The sequence below is a fragment of the Corvus cornix genome, chromosome 11 (genome assembly GCF_000738735.6).
Source record: "Corvus cornix cornix isolate S_Up_H32 chromosome 11, ASM73873v5, whole genome shotgun sequence".
Taxonomy (NCBI): Eukaryota; Metazoa; Chordata; class Aves; order Passeriformes; family Corvidae; genus Corvus; species Corvus cornix.
The window spans coordinates 1,831,507-1,851,014 of NC_046341.1; the positions used below are offsets into that span (position 1 = coordinate 1,831,507).

Below are 19,508 nucleotides of genomic sequence, written 5' to 3' on the forward strand. Positions count from 1 at the left end.
GCATTGAAATTTTGCATTTTCATTGTTTGTGTTGACATTTTGGTCCTGCCACGGGCAAGGGGCAGCAGGGGGAAGAAGCAGATTTAAATGAGAACAGGAACGGGCTGAGGTCAGGGAGGAGAGCAAAAGCCTGGATGAGTATTTGATGTGACAGGGAAGAAAAAGCCAAGGAGAGGAAGTTTGTGAATGGATTTGATCTGGGCAAAAGGCAGCATCCAGCAAGGCCAAGAGCAAAGGACGTTGCATTCATGGAGATGTGATGAGACAACAACTTGGACATGAGTCTGAGCTCAAAAGGTTGAGTTCTTAGGGCTGAAAACACTTAGGGCAGGAGTAGGAAAACAGGAAGATGTTGGCTGGCCAGAAAAGGAAGGAAAATCTCTCCCCACCACCTGAACTGTATCAGCTGAGACAAGGCCCCTCAGGAGATTTTCCTTCCCCTCCCACATTGTCCAGCTTCCTCCTTTCACTCTGCTTCCCATCCCAGCTTTCTGTTATCGTTTGGATGATTTGGATCATCTGTGTCTCTCCTGCACAGGACCTGACCCAGGCGAGCAGGGCTTGTAAACCCAGCGGCCTCCACGGGGCCTTTTGATGTCTGGAGCAGGCAGCCAGGCTGCTGGAATTTATGGTTTCCAAGGAGGACTGGGAAAGGGAGAAATTTATGTTAGGAAAATGTGACTGTCATCTTCGTTTATCTCCCGGTTTTGTAATGGAAAACAGGCATTTCACAAACACATCCCCACAAAACCCAGCGTGAAACAGTTCAGGAAGTCGAGCACGTTAACCATGAGCTGCTCCAGAGAGCCTGGGAATGTTATTATTGTTGTTATTATAATAATAATAATTATTATTATTATTATATAACCATAAACCCAACAACAACAATAATAATAACAATGCAATAAATCACACCCCAGCTGCAACATCCCATCCCCATGCACCTGGCAGGGTTGGAAACCCCCATGGAGAAGCAAGGCAGCAGCATCTCTTCCCTCTTCCATCCTTCATCGTGTCTGGATCAGGAAATCCTCGGATCCCTCGAAGCACAAACCCCCCACACTCAGTGCAGAAGCCGTGGAGCATCACACAGGCAGCAAATAAAGTGTGGAGCTACACCAGGATGCTCCAAGGTTCAGGAAAGCCCATCCTGAACACGTGGATTACCTGGAATGCTGCAGCTGGAGCAGGCAGATAAGGAGAGCAGCTCAAGCTGGAAGGAGTTAAGCCATGCAAATCAAAATGCTCCCAAAAATCAAAATGCTCCCATTTTGACATGAAATCCACACAAATTTGCATTCCCGCTCCATGAGTTTGTTTGCAGTCCTTGGCAGCTCATGAGGACTTTTGGATTTAGAGCAGGAAAGAGCAGAGATTCTGTTCCAGACCCCCCCAGCTCATTCCTGGAGCCTGTTCTGCAGGAAAACCTGAATTAAGAGAGCACCTTTTGCATCTGGTACCAAACAATCCCAATTCACCTCCACTCCTGACCTTCCCACCGAGGCATTTCCAACATTTCAACCATTTTCTGAGCGTTCAGACAGGAAGTTTTTCCATACTCACCCTGGAGGAGGTGGTGGCACTGCTGCTCCGTGTCCTGCCCTACACCCAGCGTGCCCGGGCACTCACTTCTGTGCTTTTCCCGACTTCCTTTGACAGGGAGCTGATTGCAGAGCTCAGTGATTACGTCTGCATCTCCAAATCTTTCTTTCTCAGCTGGAAAGTCTCAAGTTCCAAGCTGGGATTCCCTCTCCACCCCCTTTCTCCAGGAGTTAACCCTCCTTTTGCTGGAAGGGTCTGTCTGGTCAGCACCCACCGAAATGTCAGGTGCAAAAGGAAGAGGGAAGGTGGCATTTTTAGAGAAAAATCAGGGTTTTCTTGGATGTTCTGTGCTGTAAGAAAGGTCTTTTTAATTATAAAATGTTTAATTTTGGACCTTCAGAAACCAGCCCTGAAGGATTAAGGGTTTCAAGGTGTTTTAAAATTGCTTTTATCTCGAATTCTTTCTCTTATGATGTTGATCAGTCCCTGGGTTCTCAGCCAGAAATTTGCTGTCCCCCACAAACAAGGGGGACAAGAACCCATCGTTTCTCTGGTCAGAACCCAGTAAAAAGCACTTTTAGCCCAACTCAACCCTCCTACTTTGAGAATTTCATGTGAGCAAGACAATTCCTCAGTGTTAGGGAAGATTTCTTCCCCAGAAGGATTGTCCAGCCCAGGCACAGGGACACGGGTCAGTGGTGGCCTTGGCAGTGCTGGGGGATGGTTGGACTTGATGCTCCTAAAGGTCTTTCCAACCTGAATGAATCCTGATTCTCTAAATTTAGGGTATTTCCCCCATTTTTGGGTGGTGTTTTCTGGCACAGGGAGGGAACAGGGGGAATGTTCTGTGATCGAGCCTGGGAATGGATCCAGTGACTGTGGACTGTGCGGATCCATCGCTGGCAGCCAGGGGCATTCCTTGGGATCAGCCTCGCACACCCACCCCAGGCTGCCACACACCACTCCCATTCCCACTCCCATTCCCATTCCCATTCCCATTCCTGTCCCAAGGCACCTCATGGCCCTGTGGGGCTGCATTTGGTGACATTTGGCAGTGCCAGAAGGGATCTAAAGATGAGGAATCCAGCACTCCAGAGCTGCTTGGGCATTACTCCTCCTCCTTCTCCACACACACTCCCAATCCCTCTGCCTCAATTCCCACCTGGATTTCCTGGCTGGAAGTTCCTGCAATTCCCTCCCTGCCCAAACTAAAGAGCTTTTCCCCAGTTTTTCTTCCCAACAGCAAACTCCAATCATGAGCTTTTCAATTTACCCTCGACTCGACAGATCTGCACATGGATTAAAGCTGCAAAGATCTGGACTTGGAGCCAAGAGCCTGAGGGACCTCAAATCCGAGGACACTTGTGCAGCACAGAGCTGGGATTCCAGCGGGATTGGAGCAGGGAATGACACAGGTAACTCCCAAAATAAAACCAAGACCACACACAAAAACCCCACCTCGAAACGTTCAACCACTTCTTATCAATGAATTTTTATCAATGCCAAGAGTGCTGCATTTGCTCAAAGACAGGGATCAGCATGGAAAACTGTCAATCCATGCAAAGACATTCCAAGTTTTTTAAGGGAATATTCCGACCAAGTCGATTTTCTGGCAGAAAAATGAAGACTTTCCCCCTTTTACAATAAAAAACCAAAAGGGAATTGTTCCCGTCCCTGAACCCCAAGGTTCACTGAGCCCTTTGCCACACCAGAAAACTTCCATGAAAACCCAGGGAAGTGTCAGAGGGGGAAGTGTGGGGATGCACGGTTTATTTTTGGAAAATCCTCAGGCAGAACCTGCCAGAGGAGCTGCTGGTTTTGTTCTAATGCTCAACGGAACGAAACTCCCAGGAATTCCAGGCAGAACCCAAACCAGATGTAACCCCCCCAGATATTTACAGACTCCTTCAAAACCCAGCAAGGGATAAACAAAATGGGGAAAGAAAAAAAGATGGAAAATCCCCCCCAAGCCTCTCCCCTCCGCCTCGCCCCTGCCTACCTCCAGCGCTGCTGCTGCTCCTCGGATAAATGAGGAGATTTGGGCACTAATTGATGACAGAAAATGAGGAACTTCCCAGGAACCCCCTCCCTGGGCTGCAGAGAGGAGGGAAAGGCAACCTGAGCTTGGAAAAGGAGGGAGGGGTCCAACCAAACCAACAAACTGCTCCTGGCTTTTTTGCCTCGGTTTTCCCTGGATTCCTCCCGCCTCCTCTTTTCCGAACGTTCGGATTTTTATTTTTTTTATTCGATTTCTCCGCTGGTTTTGCTGAGGAGAGCAGGGAGCCCATTAGAGCAGGGCGATGGAGAGAGTTGAGGGAGGATTGAGTAACGAAATGGCTGTAAAATCGCAGGAATTGTGCAAGGCAGATGGCCCCAAGGAGAGCGCGGCGCTCGCGGGCTGGGACACGGAGCGGAGCCGGACAAAGCCCGTGGGCTCGGGCTGATGAAAGGGAGCCCGGCTGGGATCGGCACGGAAGGGACTGCGAGCAGCAATTCTGCCGAGAAAAGGCACCGAAGCTGGAGTTTGCTGCTCAGCCTAAACTGGGAACGGACAGAATTCCCAGTGCCATCACCTGGCTGCTTCCAGAGGGAGGTTTCAGTTCAGCGCCACGTGGGAACAGCAGGGGAAAATCTGGTGATTGATTGAAAGTGTTCCTAATTAACATCAAACGCTGGAATTTCCAACTGTGGGGTTTGGGAACGGTTAAATCGGCCCAGCAAAAAGCATCTTCTCTGTGCATGACACTTCGGGCTAAAATTGCTTTAGTTTTTCCTGATTAATGGAGTTCAGAATGCAGCAGAGCAAGGGGTTTGTAAATATATAAATATATATGAAAACATACATATAAAGAAATATAAATATGTATTAAAGCATACATGTCAATATAAATATAAATATAAATATAAACATAAATAATATAAATATAAATAAATAAAAATATAAATATAAATAATAAAAATTTAAATATAAGTATAAATATAATAATAAAATTTAAATATAAGTATAAATATAAATAAAAATATAATAAAAATAAATATAAAATAGAAACATAAATAATAAAAATAAAATTAAAATTCAAATAAAAATAAATATAAAATAGAAACATAAATATAAATATAAATAAAATTAAAATAAAAATATAAATATATTAAAATAAAAATATATTTAAATATGAATATAAATGTATAAAATAAAAATTATAACTATCAACATAAATACAAATAAATATAGATGGAAATATAAATAATATAAACATAAACATAAATATATAAATATATTTATATATAAATATAAACACATACGGTGTGCAGATATATAAATAGAAATATATGTGGTATATATGGTGTATAAATATAAAAATAAATATACATATTGTATCCATGATGCATATATCGAAATAAATACAGATATTGTAGATATGGTGTGTATTTATAAATTATCCATGATATATTATAGATTGTACATATTGTAAATATATCAATAAATTGATATTTTATATATGGTGCACATATCAATAAATATACATATATTGTATATGTGGTGTGTATATATATAAATGAATATATATACATATATTAATATTAATATATCAATATATCAATATATCAATATATCAATACATCAATATATTAATATTTTATATTATATTATTAATATAAATAAATATATAAAGAAATAAGTGTATAGTTATACAAGTAAATAAAAATAAAGAAATAAGTGTACATGTATATAAAATATATCTCTATTATATACATATATACATATATATACACACACACATATACACACATATATATATTAAAATATATATTAATTATATTATATTAATTAATTATATATTAATTAATATATATATATATATTAAAATATATACCTTTCAGCTCCTCAAACAGTGCTGGGCAGCTCCCAGGTTTTTTCCTGCTTTTCCCAGCAAGCCAATGGTAAATGGAATACAGAGTCCACCATTCCCAGCTGGAATCATTCCCACCTCCAGACAGCAGAGCTCTGCTCCCTGGGGCAACAAGAAACCAGCAAAGTCCCGTGGATTGCACTGCCCAGTGCTCACATCCTGCTCAGCAAAGCAAGCCCAGTGCATCTGGAAAACAGAAATCCCAAAGGTTCCCTAAGGAAAGCAGGGAATCAGTGGGGGACACCGGGATTCTTCTCATTTTCACGGTTCTGGTCTGAAATCCCATCAAAGTCCAGTTCCATGTTCCAGCATGGAACACTGAGGACAATGAGCGCAAGCTCAGCCTAAACTCAGTTTTCCATCCAGGTTTTTGTTGTGTTTCTCCACCACTTTAATTCAAAGGGAAGACCTGGAATAATGCATTTACTGGGAAATTATATGAATTATAATAATTATAAAAAAGATAATCTCATAACACAGAGATGGAGAGATGGAACCGGGCAGTTTAATTAAACATCCAAAACACAGATTAACCTGAGGGACCAGATCTACAGAACTTTCTCAACCTCTTGGTTAATTAAAAAATCTGTATGATGAATAAAAAAAGGTAAAATACAGAAAAGAGAGAAGATATAGTTTCTGCCCAAAATATGAAATTTTATTAAATATCACCAGAAGACATTTTTTCCTTTGCAAAAAAGGAAAAATCAAATAGAAAAGGAAGAGGAGGAAACTTTGAAAAGTGGAATTCTGTTTAAAAAAAGGCCAAAAAAATTTAAACAAAGGAAACATTTACTGTTGAATCAAACTTTGTATGAGACACAAATGGGGAAAAATAGGTTTTTCTCCATTTCCATCCAATTTACCATGATAAAAACAAGATTTGATTAAAAATCACCTGGAGGAAGAAGAGAGCTGAGCCCTGCCTTGGCATGTGGGCTCTGCAGGGCTCCTCGTGCCTCCCCTCGCTGCCGAAATCCCCATTTTTTGGGATCCAAACCCACCTTCAGGAGTGTCAGGCAGCAGCCCCGGGGCTGTGTGTCTGCAGCAGCACACGGAAGAGGGATCTCAGTTTCCCCAGCTCAGTGATTCCCTTCTTCCCAGCTCCATCCCAGGAAATGAGCTCTGACTGCCGAGGGCTCATCTGAAGCAGCGGAGCTCCCACCAGAGCTTTGGGATCACCAGGAATGAAAGGAACATTCTTATCCCTGATAATGGGAAACAGTTTGTGCTGAATTACAGTTACAGCTCGAGATTTGCACTGCTGGGATAATTGGGAATTCAGCAGGAAAACTGATTGCTAACAGGAGTTTGAGATCCTGCAGCGATTCGGGCTTGGGGTTTTTTTGTAGGGATTGGTTTTCTCCCAGTGTTTTTCTAACATGAAACTCCATAGCCATAGAATTGGATAATAAAATCCAGGGCCACCAGAGGATCTCCACACAGCAGGAGCTCCACGATGGAGACAAGCACCAAAGCAGCTTTTTGGATGGAATTCTTTGCTTTACAGGCAAAGTGTCGATGCTGAAATGGCTGAAAATGCAGCTAACGAGGACATTCCAGTTAGCTGGGTCACAGAAGGGTGATGGTTTTATAGATTTGTTTTGCAAATAAATCAAACATAAATACATAAAACTACCAAGGAAAGACAGAAAGAAAAAGAAAACCAGGAAAGGAATTCCCAACACCCTGCACTTTTCTCAGGCCAGTTTCTTGCTGTACAATCCACCAAACCAGAATATTTTAATCAGGAGCATGGAAACCCTAAAGGATTCTTCTTTTCAGGTGGGATTCAAGATTCAGTGATCTGAAGGGTCTTAATAATGGTCCACTAAGAGAATTTGAATCCAAAATCAGGATAAATGGTCCATGTTCTAGTGAACTGAATATTAAAAATAACCAACAGGGCCAAGCAGGGTAACCAGAGGCTCTCTCCCCCCCAAAATCTGCACATCAAAATATTGCCCTCACCAAAATCATCCCAGGAAAACTGGAATCTGCAGGGCATGAGATGAATTCCAATAAAATAAGCAGCTGATCCAAGTTTAACCGTGCAAGAAACGTCCTCTGAACACGCCTGGTCTCAATCTCTCTTGAACAGAAGCAGCGTGAGGAGGAAAAGAACAGTGAAAAATGAGGATGTTGGAAGGTTTGCTGAGGGAAAAAGAACATTATTAGTAAAAAAGGCAGAGGCTGGGAGCTACAGGAGATGTAATTTGAGTGCTCCTAGTTGATTTACTGAAAATCATCTTCAAGGATGGAACCACATCTGTGGGGAACCAACACCAACCTTCTCAACCCTCAGGGCCCCCAGGAGCTCCTGCTTCCTTATCTTGTAATACTTGCAGGATTTCTTCCTGTTTTGTGGATTTCTTCCTGTTTTGTGGATGTGGTTTTGGCACAACCTCGAGGTGAAGGTGCCTTCCCACTGCACAGAACCTCACAGACCTTCCCAGGAGGGAATTCATCCCTGAATTATTCATTTTTGGGAATGATTTGTTGGTGGCACAGCCTGCGATGCCTGGAAAACACATCCAACATTCCTGGAGACATTTCCTGCCTGGACAAGGAGATTGAACCCAGAGAGAGGGAGCAGGGACAGGGAATACTCACCAGAATCCCTGGCTCAGTGCTGGAGTCTCCTGAGCTCAACCTCCTCCTGAACCTCGGCTGGAAAATGCAAAGAGAACAAAATCCTGAGCTCACCACAAACCAGAGGAATGGAGGGGAATTCCCAACTCAGCCTGACAGGACCCAGGGAATGGATTCCCACTGAGGGCAGGGAGAGATGGGATATTGGGAAGGAATTGTTCCCTGGGAGGGTGGGGAGGCCCTGGGATGGATTTCCCAGAGCAGCTGTGGCTGCCCCTGGATCCCTGGCAGTGTCCAAGGCCAGGCTGGAATAACCTGGGATAATGGAAGGCGTCCTTTCCCATGGCAGGGGTGGATCTGGATGATCCTTAAGGTCCCTCCCAACCCAAATCATTCCATAATGCCATGATTATTAAAATGTCCAGGCCTTGCTTTATTTTTAGGCCTCTCTTTGGGTGCCAAGCTCTTCAAAGATCCCTCAGTTTGAGAAAAACCACTCCAAAAGGAGCTGAAAACAGCCAAATTCTTGGCCTGCTGCAAACCCCGAGCTCCATAAGCTGTGGTTGTTTGCATTGTGCTTCTGTGTCAAGAAATATCCCAAAGAGAAGGAGGAATTTATGGAAAGTGTAACACTTACCAGGGACAACATTCCCAGAAGCTGGGGGTGCTTAACCCTTCCTTTGGTAATAAAAAAAATAAAAATTCAAGCTCTCCTGGATTCAGCCATGTGGGATTTGTGGCTATATCTCATTTATCAATTCCTTAAATGCATTCTGAGCCATATCTTGGGAATGATCAGATGGGAAATCAGCTGAAAATCAAATACAAAGCAGCACCTCCCTCTCTTATTTTCCAAACTCTGTTTTCCAAACCCTGTTTCTCAAACCCTATTTTCCAAGCTCTAGTTTCCAAACCCTATTTTCCCAAACATGCATCATTAAAATAACCAGGTTACAGCAAACAGGTTTCCTTTCCACTCATGATTAGCAAATCAGACAATGGTGCTTTGTCAAAATCCCGATTAAATTTCCCAGAACTTCCAGAGGAGAGGGGATTTCACCTGGCTCTTGGATGTTGGGTTCAGATGGATGAATGCCACTCTGAGGAACTGCTGGACAAAGGAGGCAGGAGGAACTGAAAGGGAGAGAGCTCAGAACTGTTCACATTAAACAAAATTATTTCATAAATTCATCGAATTTGGCAGACTCAAAAACTCAACTATCCCATTTTTCTTGCACTGGGAATGCAGATAACAAAATGGTCTGGGATTGGGAATTTAAATAATAAAATGGTCTGGGATTGGGAATTTAAATAATAAAATGGTCTGAGACAGGCTCTTCCTTAGAGGCTTCATGTGGATCCATTCGCAGCTCCTCCAGGACAACATTCCTGCCCAGCCAACCTGGACTCATTCCCCAGGCAGAGCAATTTAGAGCTGCACTATTCATAAATACACATTTATTTTTCATTAGAAATGCATAATTACAGCATTTTTAAAGCATTTTTCCCCTAGAAAAGTAGTTAAGCAACAGTACAAACAGAATTGTTAGTCTTCTGCAAATACAGTTTTCATGACACTGAACAGAAAACACCAGCAAAAGGCCAAGACTTGCTGTCAAGGAATTTTTCCTTTTTTTGAAATATTTTCCTTTTTTTTTTTTTTGTTATAAACACCATAGCAAATAAAAAAAAAGGTTGTTCCAACAGTGAAAAATATCTGAGCTCTGGAGCTTTCTCTCTGTGGTAAAGCAGGTGCTGCAGGGCAGCAACACCTGCACCACCTGTGGACATTCCAACGGCGCTTTCACAGGAGGAACCAACGGGATGGGCAGGGACTGAGTCTCACAGTTTGGATGCAGGAGAGTTCTTCCTCTCCCTCTGAAAGGTTTGGTTTGTCCTCTCTGAGGGGCTTGAAGTGCAGCCCATGGGGTTTTTCTGAAGGCCAGGACTTCGATTGGTGTCGTGATGCAGCTCCGGATGAAGCTGGAATTATTCCAGGAGGCCAAGCAGGGCACAGCTGAAGGTTCTGAGGTGTGGCCATGAGCCTGGGAGGAATTTCCAGTCCCTGGCACTCCATTTCTGGCTGGAGTTCACAGCCAGCTCCCCAACATTCCTCAGTCCTCTTACTGGATTTGGATTGCTCCGTGTTCTATCTGCATTTCTGGCTGGATTGCTGATTGAAGGGAATCAGTGCCCTGCAAAGGGGAACAGGACAGCAGGAAATCAATCCAACAGTGCTTTCTATTGGTGTTACCAAGCAAATGTTAACTTATTATACAAATATAAAGTGCTTGTGTATACCAGAGGAAAAAATTCCAGAGCAAAATCCACATGGATGTGGGCTCTGTGACAGAGGCACCAAAAATAACATCAAGAGTCCCCATGAAGCCTAACGAGGAGGCTGAAAGAATGCAATTATGATAAAGATCTACAAAATCATGAGTGGCACCAAGGCAATTATTCCCTCTCTCTCCTCAAGAAAAGAACCAGCTCCAAATAAAGGAAATAAACCCAGGGTCTGGCACCAAACGTGCTAAAGCTGTGGAAGGCTCATCCCAACGGAGTGACTTTGGGAATAGGGAGCTGGGCAGGGATCTGCAAGGAAAGGCCACCAAGGATGATCCTGGAAAAGACAGGAGGGAGTTCTGGAGTGCCAGAGCTGTTGGGGGTAAGGGAAGTGAAATCACCTGCTGGCCTTGTCCTTGGAATTTCCCAGTTGGAGCAGGATAGTGCCTAAAAATGCTGATTTTCCCCACTGCAGCCTTTCCCTATTTTGGCTGAAGTGAGAACAGCACAACTACAGTCAGCTTTTCCTCAGGGAAAATTCCTCCTGCCTCTCCTCACTTTCCAAGGAAAACCAGGAAGAATTAAAAGTGAGCACGACTGATTGAAACCTTCAAAGGAAATCTCTTCACAAACCAACTCGCTGCCTACCAGGAACGATGCTGGGGAGGGATAATCCCACGGCAAACTCCCAAATCCCTGAGAGGCAGGAAAAACACCCCGAGAGCTGTGAGAGGAGCAGCATCCAGAACAGCTGCACTGGCTTGGAGAGAGCCCCTCACACCCAGGAAAGCGTCCCCTGCCAGCAGCCGGGATCACAGCACGGCGAAAACTCCCAGCAAAGGGCAAGGAATTCAGGACTTTTCCCCTCTAAACTCCCCCTGATTCCAGAGATCTGCCCTTGCTGCATTTTCCCTCATAAACCCCTGGAATGGATGCTCTGTGCAACACCCTGGACACAGAATTCTCTCTCTGACAGGATTTCTGTGATAAAAAAAGCCTCATTTGAGGCCCTGCTTTGTGCTCCCAGCCTTGAACCTGCCAGAAGATCCACGAGGGTGGAAAATCCACCAGATTTCCCAGCTTTTAGGTTTTACTACACAGTGTCAACTTACTCATTATTCAAATTAAAATCCCAGGGGTTCAAAACCATCAAGTGTTGCTCCTAAATTCATTTATTTCCCTCTGCCTTGTCGCCAGTAATTGCATTCGGCCACAGGAAATTTTTTTTGTTTAATTTGAAGGGTATTTTGTGTTTGCTTAGAAGTTCAATGAATTCATGCCAAGGTGCTGAAAAAAATCTATGAGATTGCTAAATTTGATAGCACAAAAGTTTTTAAATAATCCTCCAAGTTTTCTTTCCCATTTAGAGGAGAAGTATATTGAGTAAACAGAATTTTGATATTATCAAATATCAGCACAAGAGCAACACCAAATATTGATCCAACACTCAGACCTGAAAGGATTACAAGAATTTGTATTTGGAATGATGGTGGGGTTTTTTCCAAATCTAACAAAATTTACCACCAGCATTGCATTGGAGCACAGAATTTTAATCCAAATATTCTGTATTTCTAGACTTTGCAAACTGCTGTCAAAACATGAAAAGAAGCCAAGCAAAAATCATTCACGAATGCACTGAAAATACAGAATTGAAGTGGATTTTGCTCTGCTCCAGTGGAACTCAGAGAAGGGATTCATTTCAGGAAAAAAAGGGCAGAAAACTGGTACGTTGTTGTGAGACATGAAATAAATCCACATTTGTGCTGTTTCAAACGGGGAATTGGCACAGAATCCAAGCCAGGTGGAAAACAAATTCCACTTGAATGAGCTTTGATTGACAAAGAGCTACAAAATCCTCAGGAACATCTCAGCACCTCGACAAAGAACCAGGTGGAAGTGTCAGGGCAGCTTCACTCAGAGGGTTTTCCCTTCCCTCAGATAAGACTTTTCCCTTCAGATAAGAGATCCTTCTCCACAGGACAATTGCGTAGTTTTATCCACAAAAAAAGCTCCTGAGCTATGGATAAACTCAGAGCAATGCAAACACCAAGTTGGTTTCTCCAACTCCTTTCCAGATCCTCGGCTTTCACTCGGTGCAAAGTGAGGCCATATTTATGGCCAACTTGTTTTGGGGCTTGTCTGTTTTTCCTTTCATCCCCTTTTGCTGTCACATTCCTTCCCTGCTTTCCCTGGGCTCCCTGTAAACCTCTGTGGTTAACCACAGCATTAAAATCTAACACGGTGCAAAGTGTCCCTGAAGAGGGAGGAACTCCTGGGGTGGCTGCTGCTCTTGGGAATTTTGCTCCATAACTCCTTCCTGAGGAGGAGCTGGATGAGGAGGGAGCACAGGCACGAGGAGAAACCCCATGGGAGGGAAAAGTGGGAATTCCACAGGCCTGGAGTGGGGACAGCAGCATGAGGAACACCTCTCAGCACCTGCTTCGCTTATTTGGGGTCATGATCTTTGTGGGTGCTTCCCAACTCTGGGTATCCCATTATTCTTGGATTTATTAAATCCACAGGAGCAGCAGTGATGGAGAATCCATAAAAAGCAAGGCACAATCCCTGCAGAACACCCTCAGTGTCCAGAGCACTCTTACAAGCAATTAAAAACAAAATATTGACAGGGGCGGTGCTGAGGCAAAAAAAATTCCACAAGCACTTGGCTTCCCCAGGGAGTGGGATTTTCAAAACCACGTGGGACCAAATTCAGAAAAACTTGTTCCAACTGTTTTAAATCAATTTTGTGGTGCTGTCACCGAAGCTTCAAGCTGATGACAGACTTTTCCTGTCTCCGATTCGCAACTGTTCGAAGTGATTAAAAAAGACCAAAAATTCCCCAATAATTCCTCCTCCATAACGGAGAGGATCAAGTGTTCACTTCCAACTGCTGCAGGAATTTCTGTTCATCAAAACAACTGGAAAGCTGCTGTCAGAACAGGAATAACTCTTCTGAGGGAAACCTCAGTATGAAAATGCTTTTTGGCTGATTGCAGACACGTTTTTGGTGCTGTCCTTCGCAATGGCTCTCAGCCTTCAAGGACACACTGGTGACCAAAATAACTTCTCCAGAGGCACTGGGCAAGGACAGAAGAGCAGGAACAGTCAAGGACCATTTCTACCTTAAAAAAAAAATTAGATGTTTCTTATTATAAATGATGGTTTTTATGGTTTGGAAAGAGGATCACGAGCTCCCTGTATTTGTGGGTAGATACAAAACACATCTGACAGATGTTTCAAGCAAGTTAAGCACTTTCAGTGGGGGAAATGGAGACAGCTGGAGAAGGAAGGGCTCACTCCGTACTTGGTTGGTGGCAGAGTGGTCTGTCACGGGCGTCAGCTGCACGTACTGCACCTGGATGTCGCTGCCCTGGAGCGGGGAGCCGTCCACGCCGCCGGACGCGGGCTCGGCCGAGGCCACGGCGATGAGCTGAGCCCCCTGCAGCACCTGTGGGGAGGGCAGGAGAGAGAGGCTGAGAACCAGGGAGTGCCAGCAAGGGGCAGCTGCAAGGAGCACAGAGGGGCAGCTGGTCCCAGCTCCCTGCCCAGCAGGGCCAGCCCAGAGCACGGGATTGTGTCCAGGTCTGGGATGTCTCCTGAGGGAGACTCCACACCCTCTCTGGACAAGCTGTTCCCACACAGGAAGAGTGCTTCCTCATGTCCAGGTGGAACTTGCCATGCTCAGGTCCTGACCATTCCCTCTTCTCCCATTGCTGGGCCCTCGGAGCAGTGCCTGGTCCATGCTCTGCCCCTCCCTGCAGATGGACACGGATGAGATCTCCTCTCATCTGTCTCTTCCTGAGGCTTCCCAGCTCCCTCATCCCACCCTCTTAAGAGAGATGCACTCCCAGATCAGAAACACCCCATGAACCACCCAAGCTAGAACCAGGAATACCCCCTGAACCATCCAACCAAACAGAACCAGGAATACCCCCTGAACCATGCAACCAAACAGAACCAGGAATACCCCCTGAACCATCCAACCAAACAGAACCAGGAATACCCCCTGAACCATCCAAACAAGTCCAGCTCCAACACCAAAACCCACTAAAGGAACCATGAGAGAAGCTGTCCTTCAGTCCCAGCTGCTCCCAGCCACAAGGGTTTCCCCCAGGACATGGAGCACATATGGATTCCCATACTGGGTTTGTGGGATTGATAATTATGTTAATTATGATAAATTAATTGGGACAGAGTGACAGATCCTACTGTGAGTGTGATAACATCAGCAGCCCAGCAGAAATCACTGAGCAAGGTTTTCCTGCGTGAACACCCAAATCCAAGACATTCCTTCCCACAGCCAAGGCATTCATTGCAGCAACATTTGTATTCCTATCAACAGGAAGGTGTGGATTTAGGAATTCCTAATTAATGCTTATGTTTATCCCATCTGCATTTGGCTGGAGAAGACACCAAGTCCCTCAGAGGCTTCAAACCCCACAACAGTTGATCCATCTCAAAGCACTTAAAAATGGCTTTGGGATAAACTCATTTTAATTCCCTTCTTGAGACAAAAATCAGAATAAAATCAATGTATGTAATTAATAACAAGTCCCCCTTGCATTTCTCAAACCCAGCCCCACACTCAGGTTCAGTTTTTATGAGCCACAAATGAGGGATTTTTAAACATCGAACATAATGAACAAAAGGAATCTTTCAAACCAAGGGAAGAGAACAAAGAGCAAAAATAACATTGTTAACAAAGGTTCTGCTGAACAAAGAATGATTTCTCAGCTGATCTGCGGGTGGGTGGCCATGGATGAGGGGGTGGACCCAAATTTCCCCAGAGAGTGTGGGAGGAAGAGGAGGTGACCTCCAGAAATGACCTCCAGGGTGTTGTCGGGATTTTATTGGGATCTTGGGTGTTCTGAGACAGCATCAGCACCAAGCTGCTCAAGGATGTCCCAGTCTGGTTTTACAGGAATAAGCAGAATTCTCTCATCCCACGGTATTAGTTTTGGAAGCACCCGATGCTGTCAGGAGCACAGCCTGTCCCACTGATCACCTGCAGGCTGGAAAGGACTTTTTTCTCATTTATTTCTCAACTGTCAAATTCAGCAGGGCTGGGAGTGACTGAACAACCCCACGGGCACAGAATCCTGGAATGCTTTGGGCTGGAGCACCTGGGAGAGTGAAGGTGTCCTTGTCCATGACATGGGGTGGGATGGGATGACCCTAAAATCCCTTCCAACCCAACCATTCCGGGATTCTGAGATTCTCCCCCTGTGTCATCCCACTGACCTGAATCTCTGCCTTTCTCCTGGGGGTTTTCTCTCTCCTCTCCCCCTTTTCCCCCCCTCTATCATTCTCTCTTCAAATCTTGATGATTTGGGACATGAAAACAATTGATCTCCCAAATGTCTAGATTTTGACCCTTCTTCAGTGAGCTATTTCCCACACCAAACATAATAAAATTATTATTTATGATGAAAAGCAGCTACTCTCTCTGCTCCCTTTCCTTCCACGTCCATTTTATCCCATAACAAATAATTCCCACTTAACATTCAACTGCCTGGGCATGAAAGGGAATTTTTTTAAAAAAAGAATAAAATATAGGAAGTTTTTTCTTTTCATTTCTTTCAAAATTATTCAACCATGGTTTGATTCCCATCACATCCTCTGCTGATTTACTTACCCCTGAGATTTATTCTTTGGGAATCACTTAAGACTTTAAACTCCAAAAACAGGTAAAGGTTTGGGGATAGTGAAGTTTGTTTAAAACACCCATTCCTCAGGCTGGGCCTTGGCAGCTTGAACCTTCTAAACCCCATCTTTGAACCTTCTAAAACACATTTTGAACCTTTAAAACACATTTTGAACATTCTATACTCCATTTTCAAACCTTCTAAAACATTTTGAACCTTCTAAACCCCGTTTTTGAACCTTCTAAACACATTTTGAAGCTACTAAACCCCATTTTTGGACCTTCTAAAACACATTTTGAACCTTTTAAACACATTTTGAACCTTCTATACTCCATTTTTGAACCTTCTAAACCCCATCTTTGAACCTTCTAAACCCCATCTTTGAACCTTCTAAACCCCATTTTTGAACCTTCTAAAACATTTTGAACCTTCTAAACCCCATTTTTGGACCTTCTAAAACACATTTTGAACCTTTTAAACACATTTTGAACCTTCTATACTCCATTTTTGAACCTTCTAAACCCCATTTTTGAACCTTCTAAACCCCATCTTTGAACCTTCTAAACCCCATTTTTGAACCTTCTAAAACATTTTGAACCTTCTAAACACATTTTGAACCTTCTAAACCCCATCTTTGAACCTTCTAAACCCCATCTTTGAACCTTCTAAACCCCATTCTTGCTACTGTTTTGAGCTCTTTTATTAATCTGGGCAAGCACATGTGTTTGCCTACCTATAAAAAGCTCAAAACCAAGAACATTGGGATCTTGGTGCCTTTTTTCCATGGTTTTTTTTTCCCATTTCTACAGCAGGAATGCAGGAATGTTTCTTTAAACCAAAGTGAGGTTTGGAATCACAGAACGAGTGGATGTTTCTGGAAGCTGAAAATCCTGGGACACTGATGGCCAAACACATTCCAATGACAAACACAGCTCCTTCAAATGATAAGAAGCTCTGCTGATAAGAGTCCTCTTCGAAAAGATAACTCCCTGTCCCTGATTCTTTTCAGTCTGAAACTTTTGGAGCCTTAAACTAAAACCATCTCCTGCCTTTCGTGCCAACAAAACATTCATTTAGTGGCTCACATCCTGAAAGATTCCAATATAAAGGAAATGCAGTGTTGTGGGATAAGGGCTTTGCAGAAATCCCACTGCAAGAGCTTGCAGGTGCTTTATTCCCATTAATGTCCCAATTAATTGCTCTGCAAATAAAAGTGTGTTGGGTTAAGGTAGCTGAAAACAAAATAAAAATCATCCACTGCTCTTAAAGTGAGGGTTTCACCAGGAATTTAATGAGCTGCTTCCTAAAGCTTCACTTGGAGACCTTCCCTTCCCCAACGACAACTTGTACCTAAACTTGTTATTTCTTTCTGACGTGAAATGTGAAAAGAAATTCAGCATAAATCAAAGGCTCCTAAAAGCAGCTCAGAGCAGGGGAACTGTCCCTGCTGTGCATTTCTGGGAGTGCTGAGTGGAACCGTGCAAAAAGTGACCTTAAATCTGTCAAAGCTTCATTAGGGAACCCCCTGCAGGGCCATAGAACAGGGAGCACCTCCTGGAAATTCCCCAAAATTACAGGCAGGGCAAGGGAAACTGATTTCAGCTCCACGGAGTGGGGAGAAACCAAAAAGGAGAATTCCAGAGTGTGTTTTTAGCAGGGGCATTATTTAATTGGATAAGAAGAATAAACCATCCCAGCTGCTTTCTCGGTGATCCAAGATTCCCTTCCCGTCCTGGAGAAACACAGGAACACAACCTGCAGCCACTGAGTCACCTAAACATCCCCAAATGTCCCTTTTCCTTCTGCCCTGGTCGGGTGGAGTGAGAGGAGTGATGGCAAAGTGTGGCTTTGCTTTGATTTCCAGCAGGGATGGGTTCAGGCCCTGAACAATGATGTCAAATGCATCAAATCCAAACATTTCCATTGAAAATCCACTTGAAACCAGCACACGTGCAAAGGTTAATTACAGTTAATTGGCAGTTGGAGTGCAGATGGAATTTCAGGAGAAATGACTGGTTATGGAAACAGGAGTTACCTCATCTCAGCTCCCTGTATCACATTCAAGGGGATATCGGGAAGAAAGGAAATGGGGATGGTTCCTCTGACTCATCTCCTGCTCCAAGATCCTCCCAGGGAATTGTCCTCCGAGGGAAACTTCTCAGGACAGCTCTGGAGTTACCTGATGGCACTTCCCAAAACCAACCTGCGCTTCAGAGGGATGGAGCACCCTTCCTGCAGGGAAAGGCTGGGACAATTGGGATTGTTCAACTTGGAGAAGCTTCAGGGTGTCCAAACCGTGGCCTTGCAGTGCCTGAAGGAGCTCCAAGAAAGATGGGGAGAGACTTTGGACAAGGCATGGAGTGACAGGACAAAGGGAACGGCTTCCCACTGCCAGGGGGCAGGAGGAGATGGGATATTGGGAAGAAATTCCTCCCTGTGAGGGTGGTGAGGTGCTGGAATGGAATTCCCAGAGAATTTCTGGCTGCCCCATCCCTGGAATTGTCCCCTGCTCCTGCTTGGAACAACCTGGGATAGTGGAAGATGTCCCATGGCAGGGGTGGCACTGGATGAACTTTAAGGTCCCTTAGGAGTCCCCAAATCTACACAATTGCAAAAGTTTGTGAAAAATGGTTCAGTGCCAGCAGCAAGCACGGCAAAATCCATGGAACTGCTTCCCAAAGGAAGAGTTTTCAGGAGTGGGCAATTCCAGATCTCTACAGTAATTCACTATTTTGAGCAATACCAAAAAAGCCTTTGGCTGAAATGGTTGGGGTTGGTTTTTTTCCAGCAGAATGTTATTGCTGGGTTTTAGTCAATGTACAGCTAAGTAAGGAATGGCTGGATAATCCAGAGAAAAACACTCCAGTGTCAGGGAAATCTTCCTAAACTGGAGCTGCTGGCTGCAAGAGCTCAAGGAACGAGTCACAGACGGGCGACCCAGGCTCCTGCAAGTGACCGGCACTGGGAGAGGTCACTCCAGGGAATACTGAGGGTGACCCACACAGCACCTGCCTGGGTGGGAAAGTTGCTGGAGTGCCATAACCCAGCCAAGAGGGAGAGGATCCCTCATTCCTGAAGGAATGGCTCCCTCTCCATCTCCATCCGAATGTGGCAAATCCCTGCTCGTCTGAAAACTACAAACATGGTTTGAAGTGGCACCCTGGCCTCGAATTCCTGGTGGGATTAGTTCTCTCAGGAGAAATGCTGGAGTATTTTCAGCACTTCCTATGAAATTCTGCTGAAGACTTCAGGCAATTGCAGCGGGAAGAGCATCCAATCTTTTCCTAAAGAAATCCAAAGGAGGATTTGGCCTCTCAGTGCCGCTGAGAAGCTCCATCCCCTCCAATGAGGCTGGCAGTAAATATGCCACTTCAAAAGAGTCCGAGCTGATCACCGAGGATCTCCCCAAATCCCACCCAGCTGGAAATGTCTGCTCCAATCCCTCACTTTGCCCTCGGAAGGGCCATTTCGCTTCAACTCCTGAAAGAAAAGAGATTTAGGGGGAGCTGCAAATGTTTACATCATAACTGGC

General features: G+C 44.3%; 1 protein-coding gene and 2 long non-coding RNA genes across 6 annotated transcripts in view; all 3 read right to left on the minus strand.

The window, feature by feature from the left end:
• The window catches only part of LOC109145172, a 30,244-nt gene extending 26,801 nt beyond the window's left edge, over nt 1-3,443 (minus strand). For both annotated transcript variants that reach the window (XR_002046442.3, XR_005602896.1), the window contains exon 1: nt 1,564-3,443. This is a non-coding gene — a long non-coding RNA (uncharacterized LOC109145172). The remainder of the gene's footprint in view (nt 1-1,563) is intronic.
• Nucleotides 3,444-5,362: 1,919 nt separating this feature from the next.
• Nucleotides 5,363-8,272, minus strand: LOC109145171. Of its 2 annotated transcripts, none has more exons than XR_002046441.1 (3): nt 8,067-8,272; nt 6,458-7,974; nt 5,363-5,639 (listed from the first exon to the last, which is right to left on the minus strand). It is a non-coding gene; the product is annotated as an uncharacterized LOC109145171 (long non-coding RNA). The 2 variants fall into 2 exon arrangements; XR_005602848.1 differs by having other exon boundaries at nt 6,458-6,661; nt 7,425-8,272.
• Nucleotides 8,273-9,486: 1,214 nt separating this feature from the next.
• Nucleotides 9,487-19,508, minus strand: part of LOC104691848 (BTG3 associated nuclear protein) — a 114,959-nt gene continuing 104,937 nt past the window's right edge. For both annotated transcript variants that reach the window (XM_039558453.1, XM_039558452.1), the window contains exons 12-13: nt 13,636-13,779; nt 9,487-10,240 (exon numbers count right to left, since the gene is read on the minus strand). In XM_039558453.1, the coding sequence (XP_039414387.1) occupies nt 10,169-10,240; nt 13,636-13,779 (216 nt within the window). In that variant the 3' untranslated portion in view covers nt 9,487-10,168. The remainder of the gene's footprint in view (nt 10,241-13,635; nt 13,780-19,508) is intronic.